This window comes from Ambystoma mexicanum, chromosome 11 (genome assembly GCF_040938575.1).
Source record: "Ambystoma mexicanum isolate Mex_15411 chromosome 11, UKY_AmexF1_1, whole genome shotgun sequence".
Taxonomy (NCBI): domain Eukaryota; kingdom Metazoa; phylum Chordata; class Amphibia; order Caudata; family Ambystomatidae; genus Ambystoma; species Ambystoma mexicanum.
The window spans coordinates 1,478,287,784-1,478,307,941 of record NC_090934.1 but is presented as its reverse complement, the minus strand read 5'-3'; the positions used below and the strand labels follow the sequence as shown (position 1 = coordinate 1,478,307,941).

The 20,158-nt window shown below is 52.3% G+C and overlaps 1 protein-coding gene across 6 annotated transcripts in view; it reads right to left on the bottom strand.

The window, feature by feature from the left end:
• MAN2A2 (mannosidase alpha class 2A member 2) overlaps positions 1–20,158 on the bottom strand; it is a 291,925-nt gene that overhangs the window by 255,841 nt on the left and 15,926 nt on the right. For 3 of the 6 annotated variants that reach the window (XM_069625193.1, XM_069625191.1, XM_069625192.1), the window contains one exon: positions 2,563–2,717. The exons of the other annotated variants lie outside the window; for them this stretch is intronic. In XM_069625193.1, coding sequence (XP_069481294.1) covers positions 2,563–2,694 — 132 coding nt within the window. In that variant the 5' untranslated portion in view covers positions 2,695–2,717. The remainder of the gene's footprint in view (positions 1–2,562; positions 2,718–20,158) is intronic. 6 annotated transcript variants of the gene reach the window in all.

Here is a 20,158-nt window from a genome sequence, read left to right as displayed (position 1 = left end):
ACTTTATAGTAAAATCCTGCTTTTTTGTCATCTACCGGAGCCTTACACTGCACTGTAGAGGTTAAGCACACTCTCCGCTGGCAGTGCTAAACCGCCTACCCTGCCGTCCCTGTTGTGGCACTTTTTCCTACAGCTCTGGACACACTGATATGCCTCCGTGTGCTGCCGAATTTGTCAGGTCGATAACACAAATGATAGATATTTTTTAAATATATGTTGGAATAATTTAGCAGCAACGTAAGCAAATAGAAAGTAGTTTCTATTGCTCAAAGCTATCTTTTATTCTCGCCGAACAAAAATGCACAATTTGTTTGTAGACCCAAAGGAATATGTGTGCCTCTGCGTGGCCATCTTGGTCCTATGCTGCTAACGTTTGATTTTTTTGTAAGAATAGACATTAGGGGAGGACTGAGAGTGGTGCTGTATTTTCTTTGTTCAAATATCCCTATCAACTTTTTTTTAAAAATACGTACAAATAAACATTTAACAGATGGAAGGAAGAACCAATTTAGCATTTTGGCGTTGCAGAAAAAGCTGGGTTAATGCTATATTGTTCAAGTTTGAACTAAGTTAAAAAAAATACTGCCCCTAGAAATATTCGCTTGCTCTTGTTATATAGTTTCTCATTTTACTTGGTGAACATGTACCTTTGTCTTATTGAAAAAACTCCACAACACAGGATACAGAATCAGGAATTTGTGTTGGAATGCCAACACGCCCCATTTCATTAAGGAATGAACGGTTTCTAAAAAGATAATAAAATATATTTGAATACAAAATAAAAGCAGGATGGAATGGGTCACGTGGACATGCGTGTGTTTGACAAGTGCTAGCCAGGCTTCTTTCCTATTCCATGGCGGAGGCTGATATCCAGGGGGATTATGTTTTTAGGCGGAAGGCTGGGGAGCACACGAGTTGAAGATCGCTGTGTGACAGCGCACATGATAAAGGCTTCAAAATAAAACCTTTGAACTAATGCGTTTTGTTCTAACCTCGTCTGTTTTCTCCATGTATAGTTGCGTTATTGCTGTCTTTCTTACTTTTGAGAGCTAGTCCCGCGGTTTTAGGGGTGCGCTTGTTTTCCGCACTGATGAGGAGAGCAGAACAGAGCTGCGTAGCTCCAGTGGTGGCCGTGCTCTTCCATCAGCCCGACCGTATCACTCCACGATCACTCCTGCAGACCCAACAGTAAGCACTCTGCCTTCAGTCCACATATGCACAATAGACGGCAACCTCTCAGCTTTGGCACCTTGCAAGAGTGGACATACCAAACTTCCAGCTCCCATAAAACTCCCGAACTTGCAACAGTCGAGGGATAGCAGGGCACACGCTGGACTGCTACTTGGGTGCCTTCCACATCCATGGGGGCACCCAGCGGGCAACCTCACACCCATGCCAACTGTATTACTTTTCACAGTCTCTGGGAAACTACAGTCACGGGCACCCCCTACAACTGCTTGGTGCCTGCTGGGAACCGCTGAAGGGGGCGCACACATGAAGCCAAACAAGGCACCCTCCTTCCTGCCCTGGGTGGTGGAACTGCTCATCATGGGGGGCAGTGGGCCCCCTCCCTTTTCACAGTCTCTCGTGATCCTGCGCTGCACCCCCCGCAGCAGTCTCCTTTCTCCCCTCCCTCTCCCTGGCTCCATCCATACAGGTACCTGCGTCTGTCTGTTCTCTGGGTTCTCCAAGACCAACTCGTCGCCAATTTATGTTGTGACCTTAACTGTGAGGTGAACAGGTAAAGGATACACAGGATTCCAGGAGATCTTCAGGTTGCTTTAATCAGATGTCATCAGGAGATTACTTGAGCTAGTTACAGGATCAGATTCAGGATCAGAGGGGCGCCCACTGGCTCCCCCCACTCAGGCTGCATCATCTCAATTGCCCTGGGTGGAACACGCAACACACAGCATTCCACTCAATCATACCCAAACATGCCATTCGTGACATCATACCTCAAGCACTCCGCATACATGCAAGCAGATGGCCAAACAGACTGACAGTCCTCAAGAAGTCAATCCTAACACCTCTCTTCCTTCAGACACAAAACCTAACAGGCCTCCCTCTGGAACAGCCTCTCTCAAACTTGAGCAGTACCACCTCCGGTTCCTGAAGCAACTCAACACCTTCCTTTTTGCTTCCGCTTTCTCTCTTCCTCTCCCCTGCTGACGTACCCGACTGCTCCACACACTGGTCACCTGTTCACCCTCTGAACTCAGGCCCAGGCTCCTGCATGTTCAGTTGCCCTTTCACTGCCTCTGGGCTCCTCAGCACTTAAGGGACGGTATCTGTATACAGTCGCTTCTTTTTGCACTTAGGAGCCACCCTCTGGCAGCACTTATTGAGTCACCTGCACTTCTCCTCACCCCCACCTCCCTTGGCACTTCTCCTGTCCCCTCTTTCCCGTACTTGCACGATCTGAATGACAACACCTAGTAAGATCGCTGTTTGTCCTCCTTCTGTTTCCACCTCCTCGTCTTGTCACGGCTAGAAACACTTATAAATGACTTATCATGCCATGTGCATCTCTCCAGACACTTGAACCTAGGCTTGCCTTACCCTGGGGAAGTTGCCTCCAGTCTGTCGCCGAGCAGGGTCGTGCTGTACTCGGTCTAGCATCAGGTATAAGGAGAAGACAGCCACACAGAAGATGGCTGCTCCACACACAGTCACCTGCTTCTTCAGTTTCATCCCTGGGAACCAGAAGAGCCAACCTGGGATAAGATTGAGACAAAGAGATCAGCTTTACACAAGAGGAGGCATTCTGATGAGCTGTCAGGGAGAAATCTCATAAATGGCTAATTTCCCTTACCCAATGAGTCCCTCAGCAGCTTTGCTGGATTTCTAGGATTTATTTTTTTCACCTGGTAAGAGTGTGGGCCTTTTGCCGCTCTTACATGTGTTTTGATGTGTGTGTTTTTACCACGGAGCCTCACCTACTCCATGAGTACCATTTGTGTGTGTGTTACACAGCACCTTCAGTGCAGTGACACAGGGTTGTCTTTTAGACTTCCCTCTGACTTCATTTTTCTGGGACTGACTACTGTCTTCCATAAACATGTAAAGTTGCCATTAACTTTATGTAGTCTCTTTAAACTACAAACCCAGTACACCCCATTTTACATGGAGTATTGGAAAGGGCAATTCCTATCCCTTTTTGTCTGTGTCTCTTGGGGCACTGTTTTTCTCCCTTTACATAAAGACTTGGCTAGTGGCAGTGGTAACGACCCTAAATTTTCTACCGCGGTTATCTTATATAAACATGGTTTTGTTTAAGGCTATTATATTAGCCTCGAACATAAACCTGCTTGACTAAATACATTTTATTTTGGATCCGGCTGGGTTTATTCGCCATTTCTTTTTGTAAAAGACTTTCTTGTGTTCTTACTGTGCGCCAAACCGGGGATGACTCCTTTGTTCGCCATCTTTTCGCGGGCTTCTGCACAGAAGACCTCCTTAAGGCGCCTGAAAGTTTGGGTAGGCAGGATGTGAGGGAGGGATCTTCGGACCCCTGCCATGGGTTCCCTTGGTAACCCAAGTCGCACTCCTGTTTGATTGGCTAAGGGGACTGTCCTTACCAGGACAGCCACCCTGCTGTGTGATTAACAGCCAGGATGTATGAATGGGGGCAAACTGCATAAAAAGCAGGTCTCTGGGACTGGAAAGGCAGAGTCGCCACTGTAACAAAAGAACCAACGAGGAGCTGATGGAAGAGGACCCCTTCAACGACTGAACTGCCCGATGAAGCCCTGCTGCAGGTTCCGAATCTTCAGAATCTGACGACAGAGGAGATCCTCCAGGAAACTTCTTCCCTTGAGCTGGTGGGACCAACCAGTTCGCCCAAACTGCAAGCCAGGACCCCTCCTCTGGTCGAATTCGCTGTACAGAGCTACAGTGGGCAGGATAGCCAGGAAGGTCGGACCCCGCTTGGGTTTTAAGGAGCGCACCTTTTATTTGTTGCTTTGCTCTGCAGCTGGTTTCTTCCCTGGGTAGTGCAGGACCCTCCAGCCTTCCTACTTCGTGTCAGTCCGACAGTCGCTTCAGGAACCGTGAGCCTGCAGGAACTACCAGGAACGTCTGCCTCAGCTACATCTTCCTCTCCGTTTTAAGGTACTGTGCAAACTCGGTTGCTCGTTTCGTTCAGCCGCGGGGAAAGTGTGTGACATCTTTCTCCAATCCGAGGGCTTGTCCTTCTCTTCTCTTTGAACTAATTCTACCACCCACACTCATCTGAAATCCATGGCACAAACTTTACCGCGAACTACCCTGAACCTTGTGATCTTGAGCAAAAGACTTTTGTCCTAGTGACTTTGGCCCTAAGCCTTTTCTACCTGATTCTATCACTGTAGTTCCTCTTGTTCATTTGCCCTGAGTACTTACCTGTTGGTGTGGTTCATTTTTATTAACTTTGTCTTTCCCTCCCTTTTAAATTGCTGGAGTGCCATTTTGCTCCCACTTCATTTTTGTGAGCTTAACTTGTCTGGAATTTAAGTGAAGTGGTGTGGTGTATTAAGAGTGTGATTTTTAAACTGCTTATGATAGTGTAATGTTATACAACTGAAGAGTGAAATAAATGTATATTCTTTTACTTGAGAACATTGAGTCAGTGTTTGTTTGAACCATAGTAATTGCTGTCCTTTGTGTAACTATTGATACTGCTCACTTGCTCTTGAGATAAGTCTGGCTGCTCAGCCATCGCTACCACATTACTGTGTAGTACGGGCTTGTACCAAAGGTGAATTTGTACAGTCGCTTGTAGTCTTAATTGTGTGTGGTGTTCCCAAAGTGTACTGCATTTAATTCTGCCTAACATGAGCAAGATCTTGCATGCCACCACAGAGCCAGAAAACAGTTTGCAGCGGAAATTGCCCTTTCATGCCAACGCTTTAGCCGGGCAGGTAAAGGGATTATAATGAGGCAAGGTGGTTGTTCTACTAGCACTTGGTTGGATTTTCACCAGGGCATCAGCAAGACAAGGCGGGCGGGGGGGGGGGGGGCACTAGAGGCAATCTGCTTTTCACACCCCACCCAGAAGACAGGCAAGTAACTGGCAAAAGTAAAGGCTCCACCTTTCCAGCTTCCCCATAAACAGACAATGAATGCCTTTTGCTAACATCTGCCGCTCTCCGGATCCCAGGAGTACACATCACTTGCCACTCCCACTCCCACAGCAAGTCAATCCTGATCAGAACTAAAACATTCAGTACTGTATGGGGCAGTCCAACACGGTGTCATGTGGGTCCCCTGCAAAGCTTCCAACAGTCACTCAAATGCCCGGAACGGGGGTCTGTAGGGTGCACAGGACTCAGGGCCGGGGGTCTGCAGGGTGCAAAGGACTCAGGGCCAGGGGTCTGAGGATCTGCAGGGTGCACAGGACTCAGGGCCGGGGTTCTGAGGATCTGCAGGGTGCACGGGATTCAGGGCCGGGGATCTGCAGGGTGCACAGGACTCAGGGCCCTGGGTCTGCAGGGTGCACAGGACTCAGGGCACGATTCAGGGCCGGGGGTCTGCAGGGTGCACAGGACTCAGGGCACGATTCAGGGCCGGGGGTCTGCAGGGTGCACAGGACTCAGGGCCGGGGGTCTGCAGGGTGCACAGGACTCAGGGCATGATTTAGGGCATGGGATCTGCAGGGTGCACAGGACTCAGGGCCGGGGATCTGCAGGGTGCACAGGACTCAGGGCCGGGGGTCTGCAGGGTGCACAGGACTCAGGGCCGGGGGTCTGCAGGGTGCACAGGTCTCAGGGCATGATTTAGGGCATGGGATCTGCAGGGTGCACAGGACCCAGGGCCGGGGATCTGCAGGGTGCACAGGACTCAGGGCCGGGGGTCTGCAGGGTGCACAGGACTCAGGGCCGGGGGTCTGCAGGGTGCACAGGACTCAGGGCCAGGGGTCTGAGGATCTGCAGGGTGCACAGGACTCAGGGCCGGGGGTCTGAGGATCTGCAGGATGCACAGGTTTCAGGGCCGTGCACAGGATTCAGGGCCGGTGGTCTGCAGGGTGCACAGGACTCAGGGCCGGGGGTCTGCAGGGTGCACAGGACTCAGGGCCGGGGGTCTGAGGATCTGCAGGGTGCACAGGACTCAGGGTCGGGGGTCTGCAGGGTGCACAGGACTCAGGGCCGGGGGTCTGCAGGGTGCACAGGACTCAGGGCACGATTCAGGGCCGGGGGTCTGCAGGGTGCACAGGACTCAGGGCCGGGGGTCTGCAGGGTGCACAGGACTCAGGGCCGGGGGTCTGCAGGGTGCACAGGACTCAGGGCACGATTTAGGGCATGGGATCTGCAGGGTGCATAGTACTCAGGGCCGGGGATCTGCAGGGTGCACAGGACTCAGGGCTGGGGATCTGCAGGGTGCACAGGACTCAGGGCACGATTCAGGGCATGGGATCTGCAGGGTGCACAAGACTCAGTGACGGGGATCTGCAGGGTGCACAGGACTCAGGGACGGGGATCTGCAGGGTGCACAGGACTCAGGGACGGGGGTCTGAGGATCTGCAGGGTGCACGGGATTCAGGGCCGGGGATCTGCAGGGTGCACAGGACTCAGGGCCCTGGGTCTGCAGGGTGCACAGGACTCAGGGCACGATTCATGGCCGGGGGTCTGCAGGGTGCACAGGACTCAGGGCCGGGGGTCTGCAGGGTGCACAGGACTCAGGGCACGATTCAGGGCCGGGGGTCTGCAGGGTGCACAGGACTCAGGGCCGGGGGTCTGCAGGGTGCACAGGACTCAGGGCATGATTTAGGGCATGGGATCTGCAGGGTGCACAGGACTCAGGGCCGGGGATCTGCAGGGTGCACAGGACTCAGGGCCGGGGATCTGCAGGGTGCACAGGACTCAGGGCCGGGAATCTGCAGGGTGCACAGGACTCAGGGCCGGGGGTCTGAGGATCTGCAGGGTGCACAGGACTCAGGGCCGGGGGTCTGAGGATCTGCAGGGTGCACAGGACTCAGGGCCGGGGGTCGGAGGATCTGCAGGATGCACAGGTTTCAGGGCCGTGCACAGGATTCAGGGCCGGTGGTCTGCAGGGTGCACAGGACTCAGGGCCGGGGGTCTGCAAGGTGCACAGGACTCAGGGCCGGGGGTCTGAGGATCTGCAGGGTGCACAGGACTCAGGGTCGGGGGTCTGCAGGGTGCACAGGACTCAGGGCCGGGGGTCTGCAGGGTGCACAGGACTCAGGGCACGATTCAGGGCCGGGGGTCTGCAGGGTGCACAGGACTCAGGGCCGGGGGTCTGCAGGGTGCACAGGACTCAGGGCCGGGGGTCTGCAGGGTGCACAGGACTCAGGGCACGATTTAGGGCATGGGATCTGCAGGGTGCATAGGACTCAGGGCCGGGGATCTGCAGGGTGCACAGGACTCAGGGCTGGGGATCTGCAGGGTGCACAGGACTCGGGGCACGATTCAGGGCATGGGATCTGCAGGGTGCACAAGACTCAGTGACGGGGATCTGCAGGGTGCAGAGGACTCAGGGACGGGGATCTGCAGGGTGCACAGGACTCAGGGACGGGGATCTGCAGGGAGCACAGGACTCAGGGCCGGGGATCTGCAGGGAGCACAGGACTCAGGGCCGGGGATCTGCAGGGAGCACAGGACTCAGGGCCGGGGATCTGCAGGGAGCACAGGACTCAGGGCAGGATAGAGGGCCGGGGGACTGCAGGGTGCACAGGACTCAGGGCCAGGGATCTGCAGGGTGCACAGGACTCAGGGCAGGATTCAGGGCCGGGGGTCTGCAGGGTGCACAGGACTCAGGGCCGGGGATTTGCAGGGTGCACAGGACTCAGGGCCGGAGATCTGCAGGGTGCACAGGACTCAGGGCCGGGGATCTGCAGGGTGCACAGGACTCAGGGCCGGGGATCTGCAGGGCCGGGGGACTGCAGGGTGCATAGGACTCAGGGCCGGGGATCTGCAGGGTGCACAGGACTCAGGGCAGGATTCAGGGCCGGGGATCTGCAGGGTGCACAGGACTCAGGGCCGGGGATCTGCAGGGTGCACAGGACTCAGGGCAGGATTCAGGGCCGGGGGTCTGCAGGGTACTCAGGGCCGGGGATATGCAGGGTGCACAGGATTCAGGGCCGGGGGTCTGCAGGGTGCACAGGACTCGGGGCCGGGGATTTGCAGGGTGCACAGGACTCGGGGCCGGGGATCTGCAGGGTGCACAGGACTCAGGGCCGGGGATCTGCAGGGTGCACAGGACTCAGGGCACGATTCAGGGCATGGGATCTGCAGGGTGCACAAGACTCAGTGACGGGGATCTGCAGGGTGCACAGGACTCAGGGCCGGGGATCTGCAGGGTGCACAGGACTCAGGGCCGGGGATCTGCAGGGTGCACAGGACTCAGGGCCGGGGATCTGCAGGGTGCACAGGACTCAGGGCCGGGGATCTGCAGGGTGCACAGGACTCAGGGCCGGGGATCTGCAGTGTGCACAGGACTCAGGGCCGGGGATCTGCAGGGAGCACAGGACTCAGGGCCGGGGATCTGCAGGGAGCACAGGACTCAGGGCAGGATAGAGGGCCGGGGGACTGCAGGGTGCACAGGACTCAGGGCCAGGGATCTGCAGGGTGCACAGGACTCGGGGCAGGATTCAGGGCCGGGGGTCTGCAGGGTGCACAGGACTCAGGGCCGGGGATTTGCAGGGTGCACAGGACTCAGGGCCGGAGATCTGCAGGGTGCACAGGACTCAGGGCCGGGGATCTGCAGGGTGCACAGGACTCAGGGCCGGGGATCTGCAGGGCCGGGGGACTGCAGGGTGCATAGGACTCAGGGCCGGGGATCTGCAGGGTGCACAGGACTCAGGGCAGGATTCAGGGCCGGGGATCTGCAGGGTGCACAGGACTCAGGGCCGGGGATCTGCAGGGTGCACAGGACTCAGGGCAGGATTCAGGGCCGGGGGTCTGCAGGGTACTCAGGGCCGGGGATATGCAGGGTGCACAGGACTCAGGGCAGGATTCAGGGCCGGGGGTCTGCAGGGTGCACAGGACTCGGGGCCGGGGATTTGCAGGGTGCACAGGACTCAGGGCCGGGGATCTGCAGGGTGCACAGGACTCAGGGCCGGGGATCTGCAGGGTGCACAGGACTCAGGGCCGGGGATCTGCAGGGTGCACAGGACTCAGGGCACGATTCAGGGCATGGGATCTGCAGGGAGCACAAGACTCAGTGACGGGGATCTGCAGGGTGCACAGGACTCAGGGACGGAGATCTGCAGGGTGCACAGGACTCGGGGCCGGGGATCTGCAGGGTGCACAGGACTCGGGGCCGGGGATCTGCAGGGTGCACAGGACTCAGGGCCGGGGATCTGCAGGGTGCACAGGACTCAGGGCCGGGGATCTGCAGGGTGCACAGGACTCAGGGCCGGGGATCTGCAGGGTGCACAGGACTCAGGGACGGGGATCTGCAGGGAGCACAGGACTCAGGGACGGGGATCTGCAGGGAGCACAGGACTCAGGGACGGGGATCTGCAGGGAGCACAGGACTCAGGGCAGGATAGAGGGCCGGGGGACTGCAGGGTGCACAGGACTCAGAGCCAGGGATCTGCAGGGTGCACAGGACTCAGGGCAGGATTCAGGGCCGGGGGTCTGCAGGGTGCACAGGACTCAGGGCCGGGGATTTGCAGGGTGCACAGGACTCAGGGCCGGAGATCTGCAGGGTGCACAGGACTCAGGGCCGGGGATCTGCAGGGTGCACAGGACTCAGGGCCGGGGATCTGCAGGGCCGGGGGACTGCAGGGTGCATAGGACTCAGGGCCGGGGATCTGCAGGGTGCACAGGACTCGGGGCAGGATTCAGGGCCGGGGATCTGCAGGGTGCACAGGACTCAGGGCCGGGGATTTGCAGGGTGCACAGGACTCAGGGCAGGATTCAGGGCCGGGGGTCTGCATGGTGCACAGGACTCGGGGCCGGGGATTTGCAGGGTGCACAGGACTCAGGGCCGGGGATCTGCAGGGAGTACAGGACTCAGGGCAGGATTCAGGGCCGGGGATCTGCAGGGTGCACAGGACTCAGGGCCGGGGATCTGCAGGGTGCACAGGACTCAGGGCTGGGGATCTGCAGGGTGCACAGGACTCAGGCCGGGGATCTGCAGGGAGTACAGGACTCAGGGCAGGATTCAGGGCCGGGCATCTGCAGGGTGCACAGGACTCAGGGCCGGGGATCTGCAGGGTGCACAGGACTCAGGGCCGGGGATCTGCAGGGAGTACAGGACTCAGGGCAGGATTCAGGGCCGGGGATCTGCAGGGTGCACAGGTCTCAGGGCCGGGGATCTGCAGGGTGCACAGGACGCAGGACAGCGACTGGCCCAGCAGGGAGAGCCCTTTAGCACAGGATAGTGGGCAGATCCGCCACGTGCAAGACAAGGCTGTGTGTGCTCATCTCAGAATGCAACGGAAGGCGCTCGCTAAAGTGCATTGCCAGCAGAGCAGAGGAAAGGGGCTTCTTTCTGCTGAAAGCGCTTCAGGGCTTGGGTGAAAAAGAAAAGGTTAGGCAATAGGAGAGGCATTTTTGGCGGCAGCCTAGCAGCCACTAATCCTAGATAGATGTTGGCAAGCATACGTCCCGCTTGGTATTTAACCCTTTGGCTGCAGGGATTCAAGTATGCCTTTAGTCTTTGTTGGCAGAGCACTTGGGCCACTGCTCAAACCCAGTTAATAAAATAACATTTGAATAAGATCTAAAAACAAAAAAAAAACCATTCGGCCATCACGGTGAATAGTCTTGTTATGCTACTATGCGAATCACTTCTGCGAAGTTCCAGGGTTATGGTGAGGCTTCACTCATCGGGGCCAAACACGGTGGACTCACCTTTCGATAGTTTTGAAACTCATGACATATAGAACTCACGAGTGAAACTTTACATTTGACCAATGTGTGCGTATGGACAATACTTGAGGGCAAAACAACCAAAGACACCAGCAAGTCAACGGCACGAGCAATCGCGTGGCCTGGGTGAAAATAGGAAGACATCAGGGAGTTGGCAACCAATGAGGGGCGCAGAACGGATTAAGGGTCTGCAACCTGACCTTCAGGATACGAGAGCTTGGCCAGTGTCCATAGCGCATACATCACAAAACAAGGCGCTTTAGGTGTCCCACGTGGGCTACTTTCTACTCCCGTTTCAAGGTTCTGGGCACAGAACCTGCAACTGGGACTTATTGTTTACACAATTCCTAGGGAATTCTGACATATGAATTCCAAACAGGGCCAGCGTTCAAGGACTTTGGGTGGCGTTATGCTACATGCAGAGTCCATGTGTGTTAAATGCAACATCCTTTCCTTTCTGCTACCAACAGCCTAGAATTATTATAAATGAAAATGTAATTGCCATCTTCCCCGTGGCCGTATGAAAGTGGTGCCAACAAGGTGTAAGCCAAATGAAATCCACTCGAATAAAGGGGATCCAGCGTCACGGGATTCCCAAAAGGTTCGGATTTGTACTGTCCATACCTGGAACCCATTCCTCGGGCTAGACACATGTATGAAAGCAGCTCAGTACGGCCGCCGCTGGGCTAGCGGCTAAGCACTCACTCTCCCCCAGGCCATGTGTGACACATATGCAGAGAATGAATAGAGGCGCGAGCCACCCTCACAATCCAGCACTGGAAGCACTATCATTGCACACACTCCACAAACAGATCTGTGTCCAGGGGAGGAAAAAACAAAAACACGTAGAAACTATTACATGTGCATTGCGGTGCAAACTGTCGGTTGAGGCCACGGTGCCGAGCATTGCAGAGCACTGGGATTTAGCAGAGCAGCTGCCCAGGGAACATATCTAGTCCAGTGCAAGGGCCGAAAGGTTAGTGTTAGCCCTTGAGGAGACTTGGAGGAGGGAAGCGTAAAATTACATTACATTGAAAAAAGAGCAAACTTTGGGCAGGGACGTGGCATGCTGATGGCACCGCCTCATTCCAACACAAGATGCAATGGCAAAACTGAATGCAAGTTAATGAGATGTTAACTCGCCCCACGGAGGTGCCATTCCCAACTCACCCCACAAAGGTGGCATTCCCAACTCACCCCACAAAGGTGGCATTCCCAAAAAGTTGGCATTCCCAACTCACCCCACAAAGCTGGCATTCCCAACTCACCTAAAAAAAGGTGGCATTCCCAACTGACCCCACAAAGGTGGCATTCCCAACAAGGTGGCATTTCCAACAAGGTGGCATTTCCAACTCACCCGACAAAGGTGGCATTCCCAAAAAGTTGGCATTCCCAACTCACCCCACAAAGCTGGCATTCCCAACTCACCTAAAAAAAGGTGGCATTCCCAACTGACCCAACAAAGGTGGAATTCCCAACTCACCCCACAAAGGTGGCATTCCCAACTGACCCAACAAAGGGTGCATTCCCAACTCGCCGCACAAAGGTGGCATTCCCAACTCGCCCCACAAAGGTGGCATTCCCAACTCGCCCCACAAAGGTGGCATTCCCAACTCGCCCCACAAACGTGGCCTTCCCAACTCACCCATCAAAGGTGGCCTTCCCAACTCGCCCCACAAAGGTGGCCTTCCCAACTCGCCCCACAAAGGTGGCCTTCCCAACTCGCCCCACAAAGGTGGCCTTCCCAACTCGCCCATCAAAGGTGGCCTTCCCAACTCACCCATCAAAGGTGGCCTTCCCAACTCGCCCCACAAAGGTGGCATTCCCAACTCGCCCCACAAACGTGGCCTTCCCAACTCACCCATCAAAGGTGGCCTTCCCAACTCGCCCATAAAAGGTGGCCTTCCCAACTCACCCATCAAAGGTGGCCTTCCCAACTCACCCATCAAAGGTGGCCTTCCCAACTCGCCCATCAAAGGTGGCCTTCCCAACTCGCCCATCAAAGGTGGCCTTCCCAACTCACCCATCAAAGGTGGCCTTCCCAACTCACCCATCAAAGGTGGCATTCCCAACTCGCCCCACAAAGGTGGCATTCCCAACTCACCCATCAAAGGTGGCCTTCCCAACTCACCCATCAAAGGTGGCATTCCCAACTCGCCCCACAAAGGTGGCCTTCCCAACTCACCCATCAAAGGTGGCCTTCCCAACTCACCCATCAAAGGTGGCCTTCCCAACTCGCCCCATCAAAGGTGGCCTTCCCAACTCGCCCCATCAAAGGTGGCCTTCCCAACTCGCCCATCAAAGGTGGCCTTCCCAACTCGCCCATCAAAGGTGGCCTTCCCAACTCGCCCATCAAAGGTGGCCTTCCCAACTCGCCCATCAAAGGTGGCCTTCCCAACTCACCCATCAAAGGTGGCCTTCCCAACTCGCCCCACAAAGGTGGCATTCCCAACTCGCCCCACAAAGGTGGCCTTCCCAACTCGCCCCACAAAGGTGGCATTCCCAACTCACCCATCAAAGGTGGCCTTCCCAACTCACCCATCAAAGGTGGCCTTCCCAACTCACCCATCAAAGGTGGCATTCCCAACTCGCCCCACAAAGGTGGCCTTCCCAACTCACCCATCAAAGGTGGCCTTCCCAACTCACCCATCAAAGGTGGCATTCCCAACTCACCCATCAAAGGTGGCATTCCCAACTCGCCCCACAAAGGTGGCCTTCGCAACTCACCCATCAAAGGTGGCCTTCCCAACTCACCCATCAAAGGTGGCATTCCCAACTCACCCATCAAAGGTGGCATTCCCAACTCGCCCCACAAAGGTGGCCTTCGCAACTCACCCATCAAAGGTGGCCTTCCCAACTCACCCATCAAAGGTGGCATTCCCAACTCGCCCCACAAAGGTGGCCTTCGCAACTCACCCATCAAAGGTGGCCTTCCCAACTCACCCATCAAAGGTGGCCTTCCTATCATGCGCATCATTCTGCACTTACCAAACCAGACGCCGCTGGAGGCAAGGATTCATTACTCAAATCACGCTACATTGACCAGCCTATCACCAAGATTTGCACCAAAACATCCTACCACCGTAGACGTCCGCAGAGATCGCCACAGGACCCAAATAGTGTTCGGAAAAGTCTCGATTTAGCCCCCTTTAAAACTAAAATCAACTTTTTAGAGGCAACAGTGGAAACTTAAGCATCTGGGATTTCAAAAAGCGCTGAAGCAGATGACAAAGGATCATCTTTAGCTTTAAGGATCTGCTATCAGGATCTAAAAAGATCCAACTATAGAGAGCATGGACCACTACCAAAAAAGAACACACAAATAACACCATGAATTAAAATAAACAGTTAAAAGCACAACAACAAATACAATCAGGGAAAAATGCTAGACAAAGTGTGTGTGCATGCAATGCACGAAACGCTCATTGGGTGCCTTGGTGGGTCAGAAAGAGGAAACGGACCAATGGATGCCATCTTCAACGAGATTTATTCAGCAATAATAAAGAAAACGCCTAACCTTCCTGTACCTAAGGGTTACCCTACCCAACACAACTAAACGAGGGTGCTCGTCATCAGTAGTGAGGTCCATAGCTAAAAGTCTGTCCTCCGACCCAAAGCTAACCTAGCCCGACCCTGCCACTTATAGTAAATAACAGAAAAGAGCAGGAGAAGGACTCCCTCCTGCTGAGGGGCTTTTTCGGCACAGCTCTCGCACTCCTCCTTAATAGGAAACTTCAGACAGTCCATTGCCACTTCTTGCAGCAAGTCTTCTATTTCTTGAAGGGGCTCCTCGAGGACCTTATACAGGTTCCTTTTCTTCCTCTGAGTTTTCTCTGAATAATTCTGTTTCCTTTCAATATTATTTTTCTCACTAAACCATACAGGTTGAGTCCTTGTTAAAACCTTGACTAATCTTAGCAGTTTTTATAGGATTCTCACTCTTCTCACAAGTTTGCCGTTCACTGGAACAAGCATGATTACTCTTCTTACAAGTTTACCACTCACTGTGACTAATGTGATTAGTCCCTCTCAGTTTATAGGTTTGCCACTCACTGGGACGAGTAAGATTACTCTTGCTGTGATTCACACTCTTATAAAGTTCACACTCACTGGCACAAGTATGATTACTCCACTCTTTATGTTCGGTTTCATAGCATTCGTAGGTATTACTCACGCCCATTTTCACACTCGCCCCTTTTCCTGGAATGTAATGGGGCTGCGTCACTGGTTCTGTGTTTTTCGTTGCTTCGGTTTCACTGTTCTTCATGGTGGCTTTTCCACTTTCTTCAGATTTCTCTGGAGACACGCACTGGTCTCTGAAAGTGGTATCGGCTCTGTCTGGGTTCTTCTTTTTCTCTCCTGTGTTGGCCAGCACCTCTAGTACTTGTTTCCCTCCTGGGATATGCTTCAGACTGGCAGACCTGTCGTCGTCTGCAATCCATGTGGTTTATCCTTGGCACAGCAAAGCTGGGGCTCTCCATCAGACCTGGTTGAAAGTCTCTCCTGGGACTACCAGCCTCTGGACACGCTCTTCTGTTGGTTCGGTTTGCCGACATGCAAGACCTCGTTCTTCCCGAGTGGCTGGCTTCCCTCAGCCATACGGTTTGAATCCTTCCTGGTTCTCTAGATCCGTCCCCAGCCTCTCTCGTTTGGGCTTCCTTTCTGTTGGACTTGTGTTCTTTATAACTCTGTATGGTTTCTTCGTCTCAGTGGTTGACAGTCATTCTTCTTTACTCGGCACTCTTACTCTTCACAGTAGCATACCGATTCGGTCTTCAGTAATTACATTACAATAGCATATGTATGAGGAGTCTTTGTGTCTGTTGCTTGATAAAGCTGTATTGGGTGTTTGAGGGAAATACAAAGGGAAGTTCCTTATTGGAAAGGGAGTCCTTATCCCCAGGAGGAGGGTCTCTCGTTGTGTGGTCCCGCTTGCCGCCACCACCACTAGAAGGAATATTGTGTAGCGGGCTCACCTTCCAAGCCTTAGGGGGAGGGGTTCCCCTCTTAGGGAAAGTGACCAAATCCTTCGATACGTCACAGTACTTGATTTTCAGCAGCTGAGCATTCAACAAATTTCATACTTTAAAAAAAAATAAAAAAGTCTGTTCACCCAAGTTTCGCAACCACTGAACGTGCAAGATCGTTTTACAGGTTATGCGAAGCAGTCCTCTCACTCATCTCGAGAAATGGTTCATAAGTTTTGTTAGCATGAGGTTTGCTTAAAAGGTATCCCTACAAACTATATTGCCTAGAGCACACCTGTTCGATATTAGGTAAAGGTATTAGGATATTTTGTGGGGTGCGGGGGAGAATATCAACCCTGACACTGGGTTGTCCCAAACTGTGAAAGAACTGCAGGTGTTCACAAGCTTGTGGAACACTCCCGTCGCCTGCACACCCCAATGTTGTAAAAAACAATCAAATTCTCATGTGCTGCTTCAAAATAAAAAATTTATATGAGGAAGAACTTGTCTTCAGTATCTTCTCTACCCAAAATAAGGTTTTTTTTTGGAAAGGAACAATAGTTCAAATGTGCATATTAATACATTTTTAACAAAGCCATTGTTCATAAACAGAATTTGTCATTTGTAATACACAATTCAGATAATGGCTATTAATTTGTAGTCTAAGTAAACCAATCCATGCACAATAAATCATACGTCAGAAGTAGACAATTCACACTTTAAAATCGACTCATGGTCCAATTTTCACATATGTTGTTCTGGGTGTTATTGCGGTGCCAACAATCCTTTAAAGTGCAATGCTCTTTACGCGTTTCGGGCCAAATATACAAATTATGTTTATGAAGAATGGCTTTGTTAAAAATGTATTAATATGCACATTTGAACTATTGTTCCTTTCCAAAAAAAAACCTTATTTTGGGTAGTTCAGATACTGAAGACAAGTTCTTCCTCGTATAACATTTTTATTTTGAAACAGTATATGGGAATTTGGTTGCTTTTACAACATTAGGGTGTGCAGGGGACGGGAGTGTTCCACAAGCTTGTGGACACCTGCAGTTCTTTAAAAGTTATCCCCACAGTCAAGCTTTCAACCTAGAAGATTGTTTCTATGCAGTTCCAGTTTCTTTCAGAAAGTCACCCATTAACATGCACAGAACTTCTGGGTGAAATTTAGGCCTGGGAAGGCATGTGCTCCATTTCAGACACCATGACAGGTAAGGCAGCTTCAGACATTATCCAAACCATCCACGAGTGGTCCGTTTTCTCTACCAGGAGATCGGGTGGGTCAGCTACTTGAGGGGGGGGGACACCTGGTTCACAGTGTAACATTGGGTATGAAAACACATTTGTGAAAACCAAAGGGTTCCAGGACAATTGTAGAACTCTGTAGCTAATTAAAATATACAATTAGAAAGAATGCAAATGAAAAAACCTTTCAAAAAAACACCAAAATCTTACATATCAACATGCAGAATGAACAATGTCATCTAAATACATGACAAGATAGACTTTTTTTTTTTAAGATCATTAAATTTCAAGTTTTTCAGTTTGCTTGTACTTCCGGAAAAGACCCCAACAACTCTATGATTTGAAATTCGACTTTTTACCATTAAGATGTTCACCTTTCTGTCTTGTAACATTCGATATTTCCACAGAACCAACTATTTAGCAATACACTATTTCCTTCAGCGACTGATGAAAGAAAATACATTTTGAATGGCCGGGGTAGACACAATACCACAGGTGGGTAACGGGCACTCAAGTCGCTCCTTATTACGAGAACTAAAACACCAAACACGCAAAGGTCCAAGAAAACGTTGAAGGAGTTCATCACCAAAAACCTCTCTGCCGTTTCCACGTCACCATCCTGCTGAGAAAGCTCAGTGGGCGCAGCACCCATAGCGAGAGCTGCACGTCGAAGGTTTAAACCCCACCAAAGCCAAAAATGCCTTCGATCCTTCACGGTCGATGAAATGAGAACCGCAAAGTGGAGTAATAGGAACACCCAGTAAAGCCTCTCAGGCAATGCAGATGTGGTACACGCTGTGTACATTATTAGGTGATTGCCGAAAGTGCTGTGCACAAGTGGACATTTGCAGAAACCCTCTGCATTCCGACCGGCCCTTCAGGAAGCAAATGTAAGAATTGCATTTATTTTTTTCCATCATTGGTGAGAGACGGACAAGGGGCTGAAATGATTTGAACACCAAGCATTTCAGCCACTTAGATCTAAAATCCCTAGCCAGCGGATTAGCCAGTAACATCTGTATTTCCAGATAGTTGGGGCGGGCAGAGCGTGTTTCAGTGCCTTGATTGGTGGAAATATTCTGTTCACTCTGACCGGAATGTGTTAGACAAGAACTGATGCAGTAACCCTGTTGGAGACTACACACCCCTTGTCCTCTTGGTAATAGGTAACCCACCTACTGGTCTAGGCCTGTACTACACGAGCTGGTAGTGTGACTGAGCAGCCAGACATCTCAAGAGGGGTAAATGTGAGCTGTAGCATCGAAATCCACAAATACAAGTATCCAAAAAACCTTCCACTCAAGGTTTTGTTATAAATAATTTTGTTATAAATAATTTAACAGTATTTTTTAAATAAGTATTATTTAAAAAGGGCAATATGTGCAACAATCAAATATACTTTAAAATACTTCTCCAGAATCAACACAAAGCTAGTAGATACTCTTTGGGGACACTTCCTACATCCGGAGGTAACTTCACTAATTAGGACAGAAATGGCATTCATATATCACTAGTACACTTTGTAGATTCTGAGGTTTGCAGAAAGGAAAGGAAGGAAAAAAGGTTAAAATAGGTTCTCAGGGCAAGTGAGCACTTTAAATCTTCCAATGAAGTCTCGATGAAAAAAAATAAAAATAAAATAAAAAACTTTCCCAGCATTATTAGTTTCAAACCAATGTATCACCTCTGAGGCACAGTAAGAATCAAAGTCAAATGGACTAGAAGATTCTGCAGGGAGCCAGGACAGCCAAAGTCAATTGGTGCACAGACTATGGAGCTGAGGCACTTCTTAGATAATAAACGTCTTGGACAAAGTTAGAGAGTTTGTTGAAGAAAAATCACTGTAAGGTCACAAGCTGTTACACTTGTGAAGGGTAGAGCTGAAATCAATTCGAGCATAACAGCTACTGCAAGTTTCAACTGAGAAGAGCAAGCTACAGACACTGAGGTAAGTACCCCAAGTCAAGACATTACCTTTGGTTAGAAGAAGAGTGGTCCAGCTGGCTTCTGTCTTGTTGCAACGATGCAGATCCTGTGTTTCTGGGCCTCAGTCGTGGGGACGAGAGAGAGGCCGTCTGGGGACTCCTGCAGCAGCAATTCAGAGGTCGGCGGAAGCTACGGGCTCTTTTCAGGTCAGCGGCAAGACTGTGGCACTCCTTGGACTGCGGCTGAGGGCAGGATGGGTGGCACGTGCCAAATGTTTGAAACATCCATACATGGTTAGGGTCTCTGCGGTGGGCAAGACTGTGCCACTCTTTGGACTGTGACGGAGGGCAGGATGGGTGGCACGGGCCAAAGGTTTGAAACATCCTGCATACATGGTTAGGGTCTCTGCGGTGGGCAAGACTGTGGCACTCCTTGGACTGCGGCTGTGGGCAGGATGGGTGGCACGGGCCAAAGGTTTGAAACATCCTGCATACATGGTTAGGGTCTCTGCGGTGGGCAAGACTGTGGCACTCCTTGGACTGCGGCTGTGGGCACGGTGGGTGGCACGGGCCAAAGGTTTGAAACATCCTGCATACATGGTTAGGGTCTCTGCGGTGGGCAAGACTGTGGCACTCCTTGGACTGCGGTTGAGGGCAGGATGGGTGGCACGGGCCAAAGGTTTGAAACATCATCCATACATGGTTGGGGTCTCTGCGGTGGGCAAGACTGTGCCACTCCTTGGACAGCGGCTGAGGGCAGGATGGGTGGCACGGGCCAAAGGTTTGAAACATCCTGCATAGATGGTTAGGGTCTCTGCGGTGGGCAAGACTGTGCCACTCCTTGGACTGCGGCTGAGGGCAGGATGGGTGGCACGGACCAAAGGTTTGAAACATCCTGCATACATGGTTAGGGTCTCTGCGGTGGGCAAGACTGTGGCACTCCTTGGACTGCGGTTGAGGGCAGGATGGGTGGCACGGGCCAAAGGTTTGAAACATCCTGCATACATGGTTAGGGTCTCTGCGGTGGGCAAGACTGTGGCACTCCTTGGACTGCGGTTGAGGGCAGGATGGGTGGCACGGGCCAAAGGTTTGAAACATCATCCATACATGGTTAGGGTCTCTGCGGTGGGCAAGACTGTGCCACTCCTTGGACTGCGGCTGAGGGCAGGATGGGTGGCACGGGCCAAAGGTTTGAAACATC